The sequence below is a fragment of the Ylistrum balloti genome, unplaced genomic scaffold, assembly GCF_031769215.1.
Source record: "Ylistrum balloti isolate Yb309-2 unplaced genomic scaffold, AGI_CSIRO_Ybal_v1 Utg369912, whole genome shotgun sequence".
NCBI classification, from domain to species: Eukaryota; Metazoa; Mollusca; class Bivalvia; order Pectinida; family Pectinidae; genus Ylistrum; species Ylistrum balloti.
This window is the reverse complement of record NW_026782034.1, coordinates 281,731-302,074: the sequence shown is the minus strand read 5'-3', so window position 1 is coordinate 302,074 and position 20,344 is coordinate 281,731. Positions and strand designations below refer to the sequence as shown.

General features: G+C 36.0%; 1 protein-coding gene across 1 annotated transcript in view; it reads right to left on the bottom strand.

The window, feature by feature from the left end:
- The window catches only part of LOC132546762 (rho guanine nucleotide exchange factor 10-like), a 70,487-nt gene that overhangs the window by 44,361 nt on the left and 5,782 nt on the right, over positions 1-20,344 (bottom strand). The window contains 1 exon segment of the mRNA XM_060210480.1: positions 11,207-12,215. Within this exon segment, the coding sequence (XP_060066463.1) occupies positions 11,207-12,215 (1,009 nt within the window).

Sequence of the window (20,344 nt, the reverse complement as noted above, 5' to 3'; positions counted from 1 at the left end):
GCATGTATTTTAATACTCTAGGATGATCCATTGTCCTATCAAGACTTAAGTAGCCTTTTGTACTGCATTGCCAGTTTCATCCTTAATGTATTACCTCAGTGACATTGCAGCTTTGCCCTTTCTCTATGACCTCAGTGACCTTGACACTCCGACCTTTCTGTATAACCTCTGTGATCAGGCCAGATTGATCTTACTGGTATAGACTGAGTGTCCTGAACAGTGGACCTATCTCTATGACCTCTGTGACCTTGCAACTTTGACCTTTCTTTATGACCTCAGTGACCTTGCCATTCAAACCTTTCTGTGATCATGCCAGATTGGTCTTACAGGTATAGACTGAGTGTCCTGAAAGTTGGACCTTTCTCTATGACCTCTGTGACCTTGCCACATCAACCTTATTATAACCTCTGTGACCTTGCCACAACATACATTTTCTTTGAACTTGACATTTAACATTACTATTACCTCTGTGACCTTATGTCTTGGATCTTTGTTTATAATCAGTGTGACCTGAACAGTTGGACCTTTTCACAGGGATAGATATCACCATCTTTTGGGAAGAGGGATAGAGAAGATGAGAAAGGGTAGAGGTCACCACCTATTGGGAAGAAGGATAGAGGATGAGAAAGGGTAGAGGTCACCACCTATTGGGAAGAAGGATAGAGGAGATGAGAAAGGGTAGAGGTCACCACCTATTGGGAAGAGGGATAGAGGATGAGAAAGGGTAGAGGTCACCACCTATTGGGAAGAAGGATAGAGGATGAGAAAGGGTAGAGGTCACCACCTATTGGGAAGAAGGATAGAGGAGATGAGAAAGGGTAGAGGTCACCACCTATTGGGAAGAAGGATAGAGGATGAGAAAGGGTAGAGGTCATCACCTATTGGGAAGAAGGATAGAGGATGAGAAAGGGTAGAGGTCATCACCTATTGGGAAGTGGGATAGAGGATGAGAAAGGGTAGAGGTCATCACCTATTGGGAAGTGGGATAGAGGATGAGAAAGGGTAGAGGTCATCACCTATTGGGAAGTGGGATAGAGGATGAGAAAGGGTAGAGGTCATCACCTATTGGGAAGAAGGATAGAGGATGAGAAAGGGTAGAGGTCATCACCTATTGGGAAGAAAGGGTGGGATAAGGGATGAGAGGTCATCACCTATTGGGAAGTGGGATAGGAGAAAGGGTAGAGGTCATCACCTATTGGGAAGAGGATGAGAAAGGGTAGAGGATGAGAAAGGGTAGAGGTCATCACCTATTGGGAAATGGGATAGAGGATGAGAAAGGGTAGAGGTCATCACCTATTGGGAAGTGGGATAGAGGATGAGAAAGGGTAGAGGTCATCACCTATTGGGAAGTGGGATAGAGGATGAGAAAGGGTAGAGGTCATCACCTATTGGGAAGTGGGATAGAGGATGAGAAAGGGTAGAGGTCATCACCTATTGGGAAGTGGGATAGAGGATGAGAAAGGGTAGAGGTCATCACCTATTGGGAAGAAGGATAGAGGATGAGAAAGGGTAGAGGTCATCACCTATTGGGAAGTGGGATAGAGGATGAGAAAGGGTAGAGGTCATCACCTATTGGGAAGTGGGATAGATGAGAAAGGGTAGAGGTCATCACCTATTGGGAAGAAGGATAGAGGATGAGAAAGGGTAGAGGTCATCACCTATTGGGAAGTGGGATAGAGGATGAGAAAGGGTAGAGGTCATCACCTATTGGGAAGTGGGATAGAGGATGAGAAAGGGTAGAGGTCACTACCTATTGGGAAGTGGGATAGAGGAGATAAGAAAGGGTAGATATCACCACCTATTGGGAAGAGGGATTGAGTGAGGACGAGAAAGAGTAGAGGTCATCACCTACTGGGAATTGGGATAGAGGATGAGAGAGGGTAGATGTCACCACCTATTGGAGAGAGGGATAGAGGAGATGAGAAATGTAGATATCACAACCTTCTTGAGGGGGAGCAGGACAGTAAATTGTCTACTGCTCTAATCACCTAAATGTCTAGGCCTTTTGAAGATAACACTGGGACTTCAGTAGGACATCTACCTGTCTAGGTTTGGTAAAGTGAACACAAAGACTAAAACAGGACATCCACCTAGCTAGGTTTGGTAAAGTGAATATAAAGACTAAAACAGGACATCTACCTAGCTAGGTTTGGTAAAGTGAACACAAAGACTTAAAAATGACATCTACCTAGCTAGGTTTGGTAAAGTGAATACAAAGACTAAAACAGGACACCTAGCTAGGTTTGGTAAAGTGAACACAAAGACTCCATCTACCTAGCTAGGTTTGGTAAAGTGAATATAAAGACTAAAACAGGACATCTACCTAGCTAGGTTTGGTAAAGTGAACACAAAGACTTAAAAATGACATCTACCTAGCTAGGTTTGGTAAAGTGAACACAAAGACTAAAACAGGACATCTACCTAGCTAGGTTTGGTAAAGTGAACACAAAGACTAAAAAGGACATCTACCTAGCAGGACATCTACCTAGCTAGGTTTGGTAAAGTGAACACAAAGACTAAAAAGGACATCTACCTAGCTAGGGTTTGGTAAAGTGAACACAAAGACTTAAAAATGACATCTACCTAGCTAGGTTTGGTAAAGTGAATATAAAGACTAAAACAGGACATCTACCTAGCTAGGTTTGGTAAAGTGAACACAAAGACTTAAACAGGACATTTACCTAGCTAGGTTTGGTAAAGTGAACACAAAGACTTAAAAATGACATCTACCTAGCTAGGTTTGGTAAAGTGAACACAAAGACTAAAACAGGACATCTACCTAGCTAGGTTTGGTAAAGTGAACACAAAGACTTAAAAATGACATCTACCTAGCTAGGTTTGGTAAAGTGAATATAAAGACTAAAACAGGACATCTACCTAGCTAGGTTTGGTAAAGTGAACACAAAGACTTAAACAGGACATCTACCTAGCTAGGTTTGGTAAAGTGAACACAAAGACTAACATCAGGACATCTACCTAGCTAGGTTTGGTAAAGTGAATACAAAGACAAAGACAATAAAGACTTAAAAATGACATCTACCTAGCTAGGTTTGGTAAAGTGAATACAAAGACTAAAACAGGACATCTACCTAGCTAGGTTTGGTAAAGTGAACACAAAGACTTAAAAATGACATATACCTAGCTAGGTTTGGTAAAGTGAACACAGAGACTTAAAAATGACATCTCCCTAGCTAGGTTTGGTAAAGTGAACACAAAGACTTAAAAATGACATCTACCTAGCTAGGTTTGGTAAAGTGAACACAAAGACTAAAACAGGACATCCACCTAGCTAGGTTTGGTAAAGTGAACTAGCTAGCTAGGTTTGGTAAAGTGAACACAAAGACTTAAAAATGACATCTACCTAGCTAGGTTTGGTAAAGTGAACACAAAGACTTAAAAATGACATCTACCTAGCTAGGTTTGGTAAAGTGAACACAAAGACTAAAACAGGACATCTACCTAGCTAGGTTTGGTAAAGTGAACACAAAGACTTAAAAATGACATCTACCTAGCTAGGTTTGGTAAAGTGAATACAAAGACTAAAACAGGACATCTACCTAGCTAGGTTTGGTAAAGTGAACACAAAGACTAAAACAGGACATCTACCTAGCTAGGTTTGGTAAAGTGAATACAAAGACTAAAACAGGACATCTACCTAGCTAGGTTTGGTAAAGTGAACACAAAGACTTAAAAATGACATCTACCTAGCTAGGTTTGGTAAAGTGAACACAAAGACTTAAAAATGACATCTACCTAGCTAGGTTTGGTAAAGTGAATACAAAGACTAAAACAGGACATCTACCTAGCTAGGTTTGGTAAAGTGAACACAAAGACTAAAACAGGACATCTACCTAGCTAGGTTTGGTAAAGTGAACACAAAGACTTAAAAATGACATCTACCTAGCTAGGTTTGGTAAAGTGAATATAAAGACTAAAACAGGACATCCACCTAGCTAGGTTTGGTAAAGTGAACACAAAGACTTAAACAGGACATTTACCTAGCTAGGTTTGGTAAAGTGAATATAAAGACTAAAACAGGTTTGGTTTGGTAAAGTGAACACAAAGACTTAAAAATGACACAAATAAAGACTAAAACAGGACATCTACCTAGCTAGGTTTGGTAAAGTGAACACAAAGACTTAAAAATGAATAGCTATTTGGTAAAGTGAATACAAAGACTAAAACAGACACAAAGTGAACACAAAGACTAAAACAGACATCTACCTAGCTAGGTTTGGTAAAGTGAACACAAAGACTTAAACAGGACATCTACCTAGCTAGGTTTGGTAAAGTGAATATAAAGACTTAAACAGGACATCTACCTAGCTAGGTTTGGTAAAGTGAATACAAAGACTTAAACAGGACATCTACTTAGCTAGGTTTGGTAAAGTGAACACAAAGACTAAAACAGGACATCTACCTAGCTAGGTTTGGTAAAGTGAACACAAAGACTTAAAAATGACATCTAACTAGCTAGGTTTGGTAAAGTGAATATAAAGACTAAAACAGGACATTTACCTAGCTAGGTTTGGTAAAGTGAACACAAAGACTTAAAAATGACATCTACCTAGCTAGGTTTGGTAAAGTGAATATAAAGACTAAAACAGGACATCTACCTAGCTAGGTTTGGTAAAGTGAACACAAAGACTTAAAAATGACATCTACCTAGCTAGGTTTGGTAAAGTGAACACAAAGACTAAAACACAAAGACATCTACCTAGCTAGGTTTGGTAAAGTGAACACAAAGACTTAAAACATGACATCTACCTAGCTAGGTTTGGTAAAGTGAACACAAAGACTAAAAAAGGACATCTACCTAGCTAGGTTTGGTAAAGTGAACACAAAGACTAAAACAGGACATCTACCTAGCTAGGTTTGGTAAAGTGAACACAAAGACTTAAAAATGACATCTACCTAGCTAGGTTTGGTAAAGTGAACACAAAGACTTAAAAATGACATCTACCTAGCTAGGTTTGGTAAAAACAAAAATGACATTTACCTAGCTAGGTTTGGTAAAGTGAATATAAAGACTAAAACAGGACATCTACCTAGCTAGGTTTGGTAAAGTGAACACAAAGACTAAAACAGGATATCTACCTAGCTAGGTTTGGTAAAGTGAATATAAAGACTAAAACAGGACATCTACCTAGCTAGGTTTGGTAAAGTGAACACAAAAACTTAAAGTGAACACAAAGACTTAAAAATGACATCTACCTAGCTAGGTTTGGTAAAGTGAACACAAAGACTTAAAAATGACATCTACCTAGCTAGGTTTGGTAAAGTGAATACAAAGACTAAAACAGGACATCTACCTAGCTAGGTTTGGTAAAGTGAATATAAAGACTAAAACAGGACATCTACCTAGCTAGGTTTGGTAAAGTGAATACAAAGACTAAAACAGGACATCTACCTAGCTAGGTTTGGTAAAGTGAACACAGAGACATAAAAATGACATCTACCTAGCTAGGTTTGGTAAAGTGAACACAAAGACTAAAACAGGACATCTACCTAGCTAGGTTTGGTAAAGTGAACACAAAGACTTAAAAATGACATCTACCTAGCTAGGTTTGGTAAAGTGAATATAAAGACTAAAACAGGACATCTACCTAGCTAGGTTTGGTAAAGTGAACACAAAGACTAAAACAGGACATCTACCTAGCTAGGTTTGGTAAAGTGAATACAAAGACTAAAACAGGACATTTACCTAGCTAGGTTTGGTAAAGTGAACACAAAGACTAAAACAGGACATCTACCTAGCTAGGTTTGGTAAAGTGAACACAGAGACTTAAAAATGACATCTACCTAGCTAGGTTTGGTAAAGTGAATATAAAGACTAAAACAGGACATCTACCTAGCTAGGTTTGGTAAAGTGAACACAAAGACTTAAACAGGACATCTACCTAGCTAGGTTTGGTAAAGTGAATACAAAGACTAAAACAGGACATTTACCTGTCTGGACGCCATGATGGTAACACAAGGACTACAGTAGGATAGTACACAATGACACAGGTGTTGGGTAAAAAACATTACAGAATATTCAGGACGACAATCTGTTCAGTTGCTTAATGCTCTTTCAAAACTATTTTTAATGAAATTAAATAGTTACCATGCATTATTCATTTTTTTTATGTTTGATATTATTTTCATGATATAGACGAACACAATCGTGGGAATTAGTTGAGGAAAGGAAGGATGTCTAGAGTTGTCATACCTCATGGTATAGTGTAGTGGTTAAATACATGTTTGTTACAGGATTCAAACTTCTAAAACATTAAATAACTTATTCATATTGACAATATATGTTCTTATCATAACAAAACTTTTGAAATCCAAGTCAACTTGGTTCAGTCTCTCAAAACTACATAAACTATACGGACAAATGGAAAACTGAAAGAATTTGCTTTGGAAAATGCAGAGCTATTATGATAACAACTCACATAAAATATCAAGAGAGCTTTGAATTTGGTATCAAGCAACAATATGTCCATGAAAGATAAGAGGTTTCATTATGCATCTATCTTATAGTCTTAGTACTTTTAATTTAAGTAAATACATCACAGGGCGTGTGAATGGATCTGCATGCATATCACTCCTAACCAAGAAATGTTTTGATAAAATGCATTCCGAAAACTTTAATTGTGAATGGATCTGCATGGATATCACTCCTAACCAAGAAATGTTTTGATAAAATGCATTCCGAAAACTTTAATTCAGTTGTTAACTATGTAAAGTTATTGAGTTATTTTATAGTCATGTGAAAAACAGTTAAATCTATCATTCCACAGAGTGTTCCACAACTCTTATATCAAAACCTTTCATCCGTATAGACAAGGGAGGTACCAGATTATCTTATTAAAAAAAACGACACCACAAAACTGCCAATCAGTACGTATTCCATTTACCGATGAAAGTGTACAGTATGAAGTGTGAAGAAACCTAAATAAAGAATGCACCAGAATTTGACAGATTTTCAGGGAAACAATATAAAATTATTTCTCAGGGAAACAATATAAAATTATTTCTCAGGGAAACAATATAAAATTATTTCTGTACCATATTCTTCTATTGTAAGTGCAGGGACTGACATATCAATACTAACTAAAACTTAGGGTGGGCATATTACAGAACAATAAAAGATAAAACTGTTTTCGATTCTAATAAACAGCAATATGAGTGGGCTTACTGCCAGGCATGGCTAACTGCCAGATATATATATATATTAACATTTTGTAATTTCATCAGATACAATTTTACCTGTAGTCACCACCATCCTATCAACCCTGATCATTATACACAGTAAACCAGCAGTGTCTTCTATCAGTTTTACAACAGGTAGTACAAACCAGGTAAGATCTTTCTATACAATATCTGATTATTGATCGTCAATCTGGTATCAAACAGTGGTTGTCTCCCTTGAAACCAGAGAGATAGGTTAGTCAAAGATCTATAAATAAATGCTGAGTAACATACAGGTATTCACATCATCAACACTATGGTACAAATCAATACCATCTCTTCTTATGAAAAGCTTAACGTGAAACAACAGTCTATACATACCAGTCTAACGCAATCATCTATCTATCTCCTACCTGTCTTAAGCTACCATCTGTCTATCTCCTACCTGTCTAATGCTATTATACATCTAATTCCTACCTGTCCTAAGCTACCATCTGTCTATCTCCTACCTGTCTAATGCTATTATACATCTATCTCCTACCTGTTCAATGCTATCATACATCTATCCCCTACCTGTCCAATGCTATCTTACATCTATCTCCTACCTGTCCAATGCTATCATACATCCATCCCCTACCTGACTAAGCTACCATCTGTCTATCCCCTACCTGTCTAATACTATCATACATCTATCTCCTACCTGACTAAGCTACCATCTGTCTATCCCCTACCTGTCCAATGCTATCATACATCTATCCCCTACCTGTCCAATGCTATCATACATCTATCTCCTACCTGACTAAGCTACCATTTGTCTATCCCCTACCTGTCCAATGCTATCATACATCTACCCCCTACCTGTCCAATGCTATTATACATCTATCCCCTACCTGTCCAGTGCTATTATACATCTATCCCCTACCTTACTAAGCTACCATCTGTCTATCTCCCACATGTACCTATCTAATGTTACCATATGAATTTCACCTACTGTACTAACCCTTCTGTTATCTATATACTACCTCCTGTTTAGAACTGCTTCCTTCCTGTCTAACACTACCACCTTTTAATTGAAAAAAAGTTCAGTTTATTTGGATTTCTCAAAATTTTACTCTACAGAAAAATCTCATTTTTTTTTTTTTTTATAAAGAGAAGTTCTTACCTTCATAGATATATTAAAAACACAGGCCTGAACAATACAGGTATGTGTGCGAGGTCTACAATATCATAATACTAGTGGTTATTAGAAGTATGATGGGACAGGATACCAGTCATCAGATACAATAGCCATGTACCATTAATATACAGTATCAGACAATTACAAAACACTTAATAATGACAGTCATACTACAGTCCTCATTGAATGGTATGTAGGTTGTAAATATCTCCACATGTGATGTTGATTATCAGGTCATTTTATCTCCTGTTGTTTAATATCATATCGTACTATATCTACATTATATTGTTCATTAAAATTACAAACCAATACTATTTCCTTCCTGTCATGAGCTTGTAAATATGTGTTGCTGTGCACACTAAGATAACAAATTAATTTTATTTAATTTGTCAGAAACATACCTATCCATTTATGTAGCCATTAGTAAAATTTAAAATATAGCATTTGTATGAGTTAAATTTTGTCAAAATACCAGTGTTACGATAGCAAAAGTAAACATTACTATAAAGCTAATTTTCACTCACTGCCTGACAGATGTACTAAAACTACCCACTCACTGTGTTAGATTCAGGATTAACTGGTCTTGTCAACTTAATCATAACAGTAGCTTAATCAAGACCATCAGTAAACAATAATACTTCCTAGCTGAAACATGTCAACCAAATAAACTACCGATCACAGAATCCTTGGTGTAGATGCTCCATCCTTTATTTAGTTGTTAGTACCTATTATCTATGGAGGTCTGCTAGAATCCTTCTGATCCACCTAGGATTCTTCTACCGATACATCTACCAACTAAAACCACTCACAGGACGTTGGTTCTACCGATACATCCACCGACCAGTACCACTCACGGGACGTTGGTTCTACCGATACATCCACCGACCAGTACCACTCACGGGACGTTGGTTCTACCGATACATACACCGACCAGTACCACTCACGGGACGTTGGTTCTACCGATACATCCACCGACCAGTACCACTCACGGGACGTTGGTTCTACCGATACATACACCGACCAGTACCACTCACGGGACGTTGGTTCTACCGATACATCCACCGTCCAGTACCACTCACGGGACGTTGGTTCTACCCATACATCCACCGACCAGTACCACTCACAGGACGTTGGTTCTACCGATACATCCACCGACCAGTACCACTCACGGGACGTTGGTTCTACCGATACATCCACCGACCAGTACCACTCACGGGACGTTGGTTCTACCGATACATCCACCGACCAGTACCACTCACGGGACGTTGGTTCTACCGATACATCCACCGACTAGCACCACTCTCAGGACGTTGGTTCTACTGATACATCTACCAACTAGTACCACACACAGGATGTTGGACTCCTCCAACTCTTTTTATTTTCCCAATAATACTGCCTAGTAAGACCACGAGTTAACTTTCTATTAAGACCATGAGTTGACTATAACACTACCTATGAGGTAACAATAATACTTTGTAGTAAGACCACGATTTAACTATAATGCTTCCTATTAAATGTTAACTATAATGTATAACAGCATGCTGATTTACTTGATTATCAATGGTTATTGATTTGATTACAAAAATAACCAACAGTTAAATGGTGATTCTCAAATTTATTAGGCTATATGATAACACAGTATGAAAGGATCTAGCAGAGAATGGGAAACAAGAAGAGGCCACAACATATATATATATGTAACCCAAACTATTATTCTACAGGTGATGAGGTAGTCACCATGGCAACACACTGTTAAATATATGCTGGGTGTATAGCCATGTGAAAAGTCAGGATCACTTTGAAAACTCCATGTTGTGGATGGTGGCTATCTCACTGAGCACAATGCAGGAGGCAATAAAGAACAATATGGGTAAAGGACGTGCCATGCCAAAGGATACAACAGCAGGGGATGGTTTGTGATCAGTAGCTACACAAACCATTCCTAATACAGATCCAACCACACCTTGGATCTCTAGCTTTAATGACACCTGACAGCAGTTGAAAGTCAGTCATCACATTTATATATATACATATATATATATATACAAAATGATGTGAAAAAAATACAGGTAAGAAATACATATAAAAGCAAAATACAAAAATTCTACAATGTATATAAGGTATATCTACCAACAGCCAATCTATCACAAAAGTAAAAAGCAGGACGACTGCAGAAAATCTAAATTGAATAAAAATAAAAAAATAATGTAAAAATCACTCTCATCATACCATTCTTAATATTAATTTGTCTTATTGAAATCTGTGACAACTAGCTAACTACAGTAAAACTCAGATAAGTGGAAGTTGACGAGACCAAATGAAATATACTTATCGGATGGTCTGACTTAGCCGTGTTTCTACTAAAGGAGATACTGCATATCAAAGATTTATCCTATTTTCATCGACTGTTTACCGAATAATATTTATATAACAAATAAAAATTTTTTGTACTTTTATACACTAATGATATCTTTTAGTTAAATAAACAGTTACAAGTATGAATACAAAACGAAAAAAATGTAATGTGAAACAATATTTTGAAATAAAACTCAATAAATACATACTCATTTTTACCTGAGATAAGGTAACGACTGAATGTTGGACAAAATAAGGAAGTATTGGTGGAATTAAGAAAGGATGGATCACAAAAAACAATAATATAAAGTATTTGATTAAAGCAGGTTTAACACGAGTTTTACTGTAATATGTTAGTAGCTGTTAATCGACAGATTTTAGGTAAGACTAGCAGTTAAGAATGATGGTGTATAGACTACAGAAGTGACAAGCATTACAATGACACCCAGTGCGTGCTGATAAACTATAGACACAGGGTGCAGGAATATACAGAGTTACCTCTCTTGAGTGTATCCCATTTATTACCTCCCTTCTGCGATTTCCCTCGTGAAGATTGCTTCTTTTTAGCTTTGGATTTAAGTGAGGTTTTATCTGTCTGAGGGAGTTTATCTGGCAACACTATCTCCTCATACACGCCACTGGCTCCAACTGATAACGTCCTTTGCAAGCTTTCCTTTCTACATAATGGTTTTGGTGCTACCTCCTCCTCAACTTTCACTTGTAAAACCTTGTCATCTACTTCAGAAATACTGGTATTGTCTGTAATTGGTTTTGCTAAATCATAGATAAATTTATCATCTGTTTTATAGTTGACATCACTTAGAACTTTCACACTTTCTCCTTGTGGAAGACTGGTTTGTGCCTCCTGTATCGGAGGTTCTACATCAGGTGTCTGTGTCAAACCTTCTTTGTCCATGACATCCTGTGATTCTCTATTTTCCGTTGTATATTTTGTATCCTTATCTTTGTTAACACCAATCTGTTCAGGTCCCTGCTCACTACATTTTACACCATCATCTTCACAAACAGCTTCATAAAAGTTCTCCTCTAGCGTCCGGTTTTCCTCCTCGATAATCTTTAGCTCAGGAAGAGGCTCTTCGGGTTCCTCATAAGAAGGCGACCTTGCTACATTTTTAGCCAATTCATAAACAGGAAAGGTAGAATGTGAGGCAAGATCATACACTATGCCACCATCCCGTGACTGTCCACAGGACTGTTTAACAGGACCAAGAGATGATCGTAAAATAACATCTTGGGAAAGTGGCATTGGTTCCCACATTTCTGCTACAGGTTTGGAGATATCATATAACCCCAGTGGGGCCTTAACTACATCATACTCTGGAGCATCCCCGCCTAACAACCCATCCGTACTAGTCTGAAAATTCATACCTGTATTGCCATTTTGACCTTGACTCTGGCGCATCAGCGTGTCAACTTGGACAGTGGAAAACGCATCAACATAAAGGTCTGTCTCATCATCTGAGGAGTCCATCCTTGGTCTCCTCTCCTAAAATATAGAATTCATACACATGTTGTAATATGTAAAACAGTTCAAAGATTGAGGAATATGCCATAGAAAATCAGAGGCAGCAATTACAGAAATTAATTTACGTGTTCTACATATTTTTTGAAAAACTATCATCCGGAACAAGCCAAATTTTCTTTAAAACTTTACCGGCAGATAAATGTTATCATCATCTTTGACACTTTTGAGAGACAAATTCTCTATTAATGATATGCAGCTCTGAGATCCAGCTCTGAGATCGCATTTATATGTATATTAATTAAACATTCATGTTAAGCTAAAAATAACATTTTTTCACAGTGACATGTCCCTATGTTAATTAACATGAAAACTCTGTGCTGATCAAGATTAAAGTACACAGAGTGAGCTTGAAGCCACTGTCAATGATTAAGTCAGTGATAGGTTAGTTACTGTAACTCCAAAACATCTGGACTACACTCATGTCAATTACACTGATAGCTAACAATTATCCACAACCACACAGGAATCTGTTTTATGTGTGTATACCGAGGTAACATAGTAAAAAAGATCTGTGTTTCATGTAAGGTTATACACCAGTAAATATAAGCGATATGGCAGCTCAGGTGTGGATACTTAGCAAGAAAACAGAAATCACAGAGCTGATAATTCGCAACCCTTAATATGTAGAAACATTTGGTGAATCAAGCATAAAATGTGGTTGGTTCTGAACTTTCTGCCATGCACATCTTAAATCAGTCAGCCATGACAATACTACACTGTACAACTTACTCTGATAATCTCCATCATCATCAAGCAGTTATTGTAACATTACAAGTCTGAAGAACCTTTATGAAACTATCGAGATTTGTGAAATTCTGTGTTATCTGAAAGATGTTGGTCCATATAATAGACTATGACTTACCATTTCAATCTTTTTTGATAATATAACCATTTAAGATTTTTAGCATTTGTCTTTTACCTTTTGGTTTGTTTGATGTTATTTCCTTTTTTGGATCGCTGTGTGTTTTACCGTTTGATGACCCTAATGACCTTTATGTGTTGACGAGCCGTTTAGAATGTCATGAAATTAATCATCAAACAGAAGCACCGCACCTCTTTTTACGTAGAAAGCAGCCACATTAACCCTCGACCTGATGACCTTGACCACTGGTCAGCAGATGTCTTCATCACTTCTGACCAACTACGTTTCATAAAAATATAATACCTATTGATTGATTTCATTAACAGAAATATACCTTGACCTGTGTCCACATGACCTTGACATTTGGTTTGATGATGACTTCAAATTTCACCTTGACATTTGACACCCTGACATTGTCCTCTGGTCAGTTTGTTTTTTAATGTGATGCTACCCACAATGGAATGCTACCCAAAATGGAATGCTACCCACAATGGAATGCTTCCCAAAATGGAATGCTACCCACAATGGAATGCTACCCACAATGGAATGCTACCCACAATGGAATGCTACCCACAATGGAACACTTCATAAAAATTTGATGCATACTTTTTATTTTGCAATACAAGTTTCTATTAACTATTTTAAAGAAGAAGTAAGATATTTATGTATTATTAGAATTGAATTATTACATTTTTTGACAATCCATGTCTTCTATGTTGCTCATCATCTCTATTCAAAATTTTCAAACATGAAAAAAAAAAAAAAATCTGTGGACATGTCATGCAACAGCACAAATATCCAATCATGTTTTTAACCAATGAAAAGTAATGTTGAAATTAATATTTTGACAGATAAATGACTAAGATTAATGAGAGAAAGTGAACTTTCATATAATGAAGTAATATATTCAAGATTAGGTCAGTTACTTCTACAAATGAACTGAATAAAAGAGGCGTTCCATTTTGGGTACCTCTACCTGTTGACATGCATTGCTGAACATGGCATGCCTTTTTGTGTCCTATTTATAGACATGTACACTGCTGACATGTAATCAAAGCAGGAAATGAAAGCTGAAGGTATCTATTTGTGAAATATCAAGAAAAAATATAGGATTCAAAGACTTGGTAGAAAAATTTGACAATTATCTTTAAAACGTGTTCCGATTTGGGTAGCATCACATTAACTTGATCTGGTCCAACTTCATTTCTAAGGGTTACAAAATAATGCTAGCCATTTAAAAGAATCTCAATTTCACCCTAATAATGTTGACCTCTGGTCAATTACACCCCCCACCCCCAACTTTTAAATCCTATTAAGTGCCAAGTTTGACCTTGGCCTGTCCCAATAACTGTGACATGTGACTGTTTTGACCTTGACTTTCCACTTGATTTTAACCCTATTTGTTTTGTATATTGTCCTAAAATGTTTACCTTTAACGAGATAAACACAATAGTAACAACATCGGTAAACGGTTACAATACTAGTAATACACTATAAGTCCAATACAAGGTGATTCGTGTATGGCCTTCTTTTTACCACAATTTCAAATTTGTAAGTGGACAAAAATCTTCCTTTAATTAATTGCTAGTTTTTGGTTTGGGAAGGGGAGGAGGGGAGGACATCAAACCAAACAGGCCGTGAGCAGGACGGAAGTGAGAAGAGACAGAAAAACAGAAGGGTAAAATGGACAAAAAAAGAAAGGAAAATACAGTTTTTCAACCACTGGCTGGCCGACAAGCCAAATCAAATCTCAATCAAAATTTGGTATCCTTTATGTGAAAGGTACTTTTTATAACTGATCTCACCTGTATACCTGTAATCACATACACATTTTTGTACTGTTAAACATAATAGTTTATACAATGGTCATGGTAGTGTATAAATATATCAGGGTTTATCATCTGACATAACACTTCACATATGTAAACAAAGCTGTATGCTTTGAAATGTATTTTATTATCTAATTCTTATCGAAGAGGAAAGTTGTTTAATATATTTTCTGTCTGAAAGGTCCCACGTTGTGAAGCAAATTACTATGTTAATGTACGGCTGATGCCTCCTTACCAATAGTTATAATATCTCCATAACCAGTAATAATGAACTTTCTTAAACAATAAAATTCACTATTTTATATATACAGGTACCAGACATTACTTTAAACTATCCAGTACAGAAATTGATTGAAATATGGTTTTAAAGCACCTCCAGATCCACATGCATATTTTGACATTGATTTTTCTAAGTTACCTCCTAACACTTTAGGCCCCAAGTATCCATGCCAAGCCCTATAGGGACACAACAGCCCAATACTGCAGTTTAATAAACTCAGCTTCACTGAAATTCTGAAGTAATGAAAGACATTATTCACTGGTGTGACAGCTTTAAGGCTATTTTTCATGTTTGAGGACTTGTACCACATTGACCCACAGTGATGGCAAGTGTATCTCTTACCATTTGATAGTAGGGATAATCGCCAGAGAAAAAACAGAACCTGACATATTTCCTCATCATCTTACAGTGTTAGGTCCAAAATTCAAGGGCCGTTGATTAAAACATGTTATCCAGACAAAGACTCATTATATGTAAAACAATATACATGCAAATTTAACAAATGCTGCACTAAACTGGAACAGATCTCTGGTGCCAATGTTATTTGCTGTAGTCATGACAACAGATAAAAGATCAAATAAAAAAAAAGTACCAATGAATGAGTCTGTAAAAAGATACATGTACTGATGGCAATTTTCATCTTAAGTACTTTCCAATTTGGCATTAAGATTAGATGTGCAATCCAAGCCAGTACTTTCAGCCAGGTACCACTGCATAAAGAATGAGATTGGTTATCTCTATAGCCTCGGGAGAGGTAAAACACCACATGAATACCGACTTCCTATCTAAAGGAAGTGACTTGGCCCTTGATGACCTGTTACACAGAAAGCCAATCTGAACAATAGCAGTCAATAGCCCAATAATTAGAGAAATAATTAAAAGTTTCTTTCACGGTGTAAAGGTCTCATGTAATTTCCACTCACAGTAAAATGACCTTGAACAAGCATGAACTTTCAGCAAGGTTTTATGCAAGGATCCTTTTTTTTCTGTATCTGCATTGCGTGTATTGAGGAAACTGCAAATTGCTTTCTGTGCATTATATTCACATTTGAGAGATTTTTGTAAAACGTTAAAACAAATTACCTTGTAGATATCGTTGAAACAGCTGAAAGTTCAAATGAAAAGCCATTGAACAATCACCAGGTGGCGCTGTTCGGGCATCATCGACAACATCGACATTAAAGTATTTCCAAGAGCAAATTATGAAATTGATGGTTTTATCTATACTTTGTTAATAAGTAAAATGTCTTGTAAAATTATAACTCAATGTTTTACATGTCTGTTACATTCTAATCCATGATTATACAGCATTTAGAGATATCAAAACCTAAAATTTACATGATAAAAGAAGTGACCACTACTGCCATGTAGATTACAAACAAATAGTATCATACTGTCACTGTAGACTTGTTTCTCAATCTGTCAAAGTTTCCATCATTATGATCTTTCATAGACTAACCTAAGATACAGAAGCTGAACACTTTAGCACAGTAGTTTAAGAAATAAAAGTGATACAACCCTCTGTTAATATCTCACAACACAACTGCATATTGTTTATACAGGAACATTACAGATCCCAGTTGGAGGTAACAGAACTTGATACAGACTGTCTGCTCGCTCAACATCACACACCCTGACTGCTGCCAAAATATTCTGTATAACTTTGATAGATCTATTTAAATCTTACATAAGTCTGCAGTCACATAATCATAGCACAGAAAATGTGGTATGAATACTGTTAGGGCTGCTTTTAAACTTGAACATGATTTTAACAATTTAATTTCTTTAAAACTGTATAGCTTTGAATGTTAAAATAACCATATGATTTTTGCACACAGTTGTAACTCCGTGTTATTGAAACTATTCAGGGATAAAAAATTGTATGAAAGGAATTTTCATTGCGAGGTATGGCCTTTCATATTCTGATGACCCATTACGGGTCTTCCCACTGATATAGAATATCAACTACCTGTCTTACCAAGAATATCTTCACTGATATAGAATATCAACTACCTGTCTTACCAAGAATATCTTCACTGATATAGAATATCAACTACCTGTCTTACCAAGAATATCTTCACTGATATAGAATATCAACTACCTGTCTTACCAAGAATATCTTCACTGATATAGAATATCAACTACCTGTCTTACCAAGAATATCTTCATTGATATAGAATATCAACTACCTGTCTTACCAAGAATATCTTCACTGATATAGAATATCAACTACCTGTCTTACCAAGAATATCTTCACTGATAGAGAATATCAACTACCTGTCTTACCAAGAATATCTTCATTGATATAGAATATCAACTACCTGTCTTACCAAGAATATCTTCACTGATATAGAATATCGACTACCTGTCTTACCAAGAATATCTTCACTGATATAGAATATCGACTACCTGTCTTACCAAGAATATCTTCACTGATATAGAATATCGACTACCTGTCTTACCAAGAATATCTTCACTGATATAGAATATCGACTACCTGTCTTACCAAGAATATCTTCACTGATATAGAATATCGACTACCTGTCTTACCAAGAATATCTTCACTGATATAGAATATCGACTACCTGTCTTACCAAGAATATCTTCACTGATATAGAATATCGACTACCTGTCTTACCAAAAATATCTTCACTGATATAGAATATCAACTACCTGTCTTACCAAGAATATCTTCACTGATATAGAATATCAACTACCTGTCTTACCAAGAATATCTTCATTGATATAGAATATCAACTACCTGTCTTACCAAGAATATCTTCACTGATATAGAATATCAACTACCTGTCTTACCAAGAATATCTTCACTGATATAGAATATCAACTACCTGTCTTACCAAGAATATCTTCACTGATATAGAATATCAACTACCTGTCTTACCAAGAATATCTTCACTGATATAGAATATCAACTACCTGTCTTACCAAGAATATCTTCACTGATATAGAATATCAACTACCTGTCTTACCAAGAATATCTTCACTGATATAGAATATCAACTACCTGTCTTACCAAGAATATCTTCACTGATATAGAATATCAACTACCTGTCTTACCAAGAATATCTTCACTGATATAGAATATCAACTACCTGTCTTACCAAGAATATCTTCACTGATATAGAATATCAACTACCTGTCTTACCAAGAATATCTTCATTGATATAGAATATCAACTACCTGTCTTACCAAGAATATCTTCACTGATATAGAATATCAATTACTGGTCTTACTGAAAATAACTTCACTGTTGTAGAATATTAACTACAGGCCTTGCTGAAAATAACTTCACTGTTGTAGAATATTAACTACAGGTCTTACTGAAAATAACTTCACTGTTGTAGAATATTAACTACTGGTCTTACTGAAAATAACTTCACTGTTGTAGAATATTAACTACAGGTCTTACTGAAAATAACTTCACTGTTGTAGAATATTAACAACAGGTCTTACTGAAAATAACTTCATTCTTGTAGAATATCAACTTCTGGTCTTACTGAAAATAACTTCACCGTTGTAGAATATTAACTACTGGTCTTACTGAAAATAACTTCACTGTTGTAGAATATTAACTACAGGTCTTACTGAAAATAACTTCACTGTTGTAGAATATTAACAACAGGTCTTACTGAAAATAACTTCACTCTTGTAGAATATCAACTTCTGGTCTTACTGAAAATAACGTCACTGTTGTAGAATATCTACTACTTTTCTGACTGAGAATAACTTCACTGTTGTAGAATATTAACTTCTGGTCTTACTGAAAATATGGACATATTAACTTCACTAGTGTTTATAGAATATCTAGAATGATGATAATTGGACTTTGGAATATGAACCAATACACATGACAACATTGTATGTAAATACATTTATAATACCTAATAACCAAAATCTTGTACTATATAATACTAATACATACTTCACCTCATTTCATTGACTCCTGATAAGTATCTATTACAGCAGTTTAAGTAGCTACTAGTAGTAAGTGAGATGTCAGCAGTCTAGAAATCACTTTATAGGATCATCTATCAGACACCAAGTACCATACACAAGAAATAAATTAGTACCTAACCTCTGTAACTAGTAAGCTAACCCATCACATATGTGACAATCTATGGTGATTTGTCTTACTAATGACAAGGGTGATAATGTATCATTTAATGACACATGTCATTCATGTCCAACTGTTTTATCATTTAATGACACATTTCATTCATGTACAGGTGTCATCTGACATCAGGTGATATCAATTATGTATCATTTAATGACACATGTCATTCATGTCCAACTGTTTTATCATTTAATGACACATGCCATTCATGTCCAGGTGTCATATCATTTAATGACAGATGTCATTCATGTCCAGGTGTCATCTGACATCAGGTGATATCAATTATGTATCATTTAATGACACATGTCATTCATGTCCAAGTGTTATATCATTTAATGACACATGTCATTCATGTCCAGGTGTCATATCATTTAATGACACATGTCATTCATGTCCAGGTGTCATCTAACAACAGGTGATATCAATAATGTATTATTTAATGACACATGTCATTTATGGCCCAGTGTTATATCATTTAATGACACATGTCATTCATGTCTAGGTGTCATCTGACTTCAGGTGATATCAATACTGTATTATTTAATGACACATGTCATTCATGTCCAGGTGTTATATCATGTAATGCCACATTTCATTCATGTCCAGTGTCATATCATTTAATGACACATGTCATTCATGTCCAGGTGTCATCTGACATCAGGTCAAATCAATAATGTATCATTTAATGACACATGTCATTCATGTCTGAGTGTTATATAATTTAATGCCACATTTCATTCATTTCCAAGTGTTATATAATTTAATGCCACATTTCATTCATGTCCGAGTGTTATATAATTTAATGCCACATTTCATTCATTTCCAAGTGTTATATCATTTAATGCCACATTTCATTCATGTCCGAGTGTTATATAATTTAATGCCACATTTCATTCATGTCCGAGTGTTATATCATTTAATGCCACATTTCATTCATGTCCGAGTGTTATATAATTTAATGCCACATTTCATTAATTTCCCAGT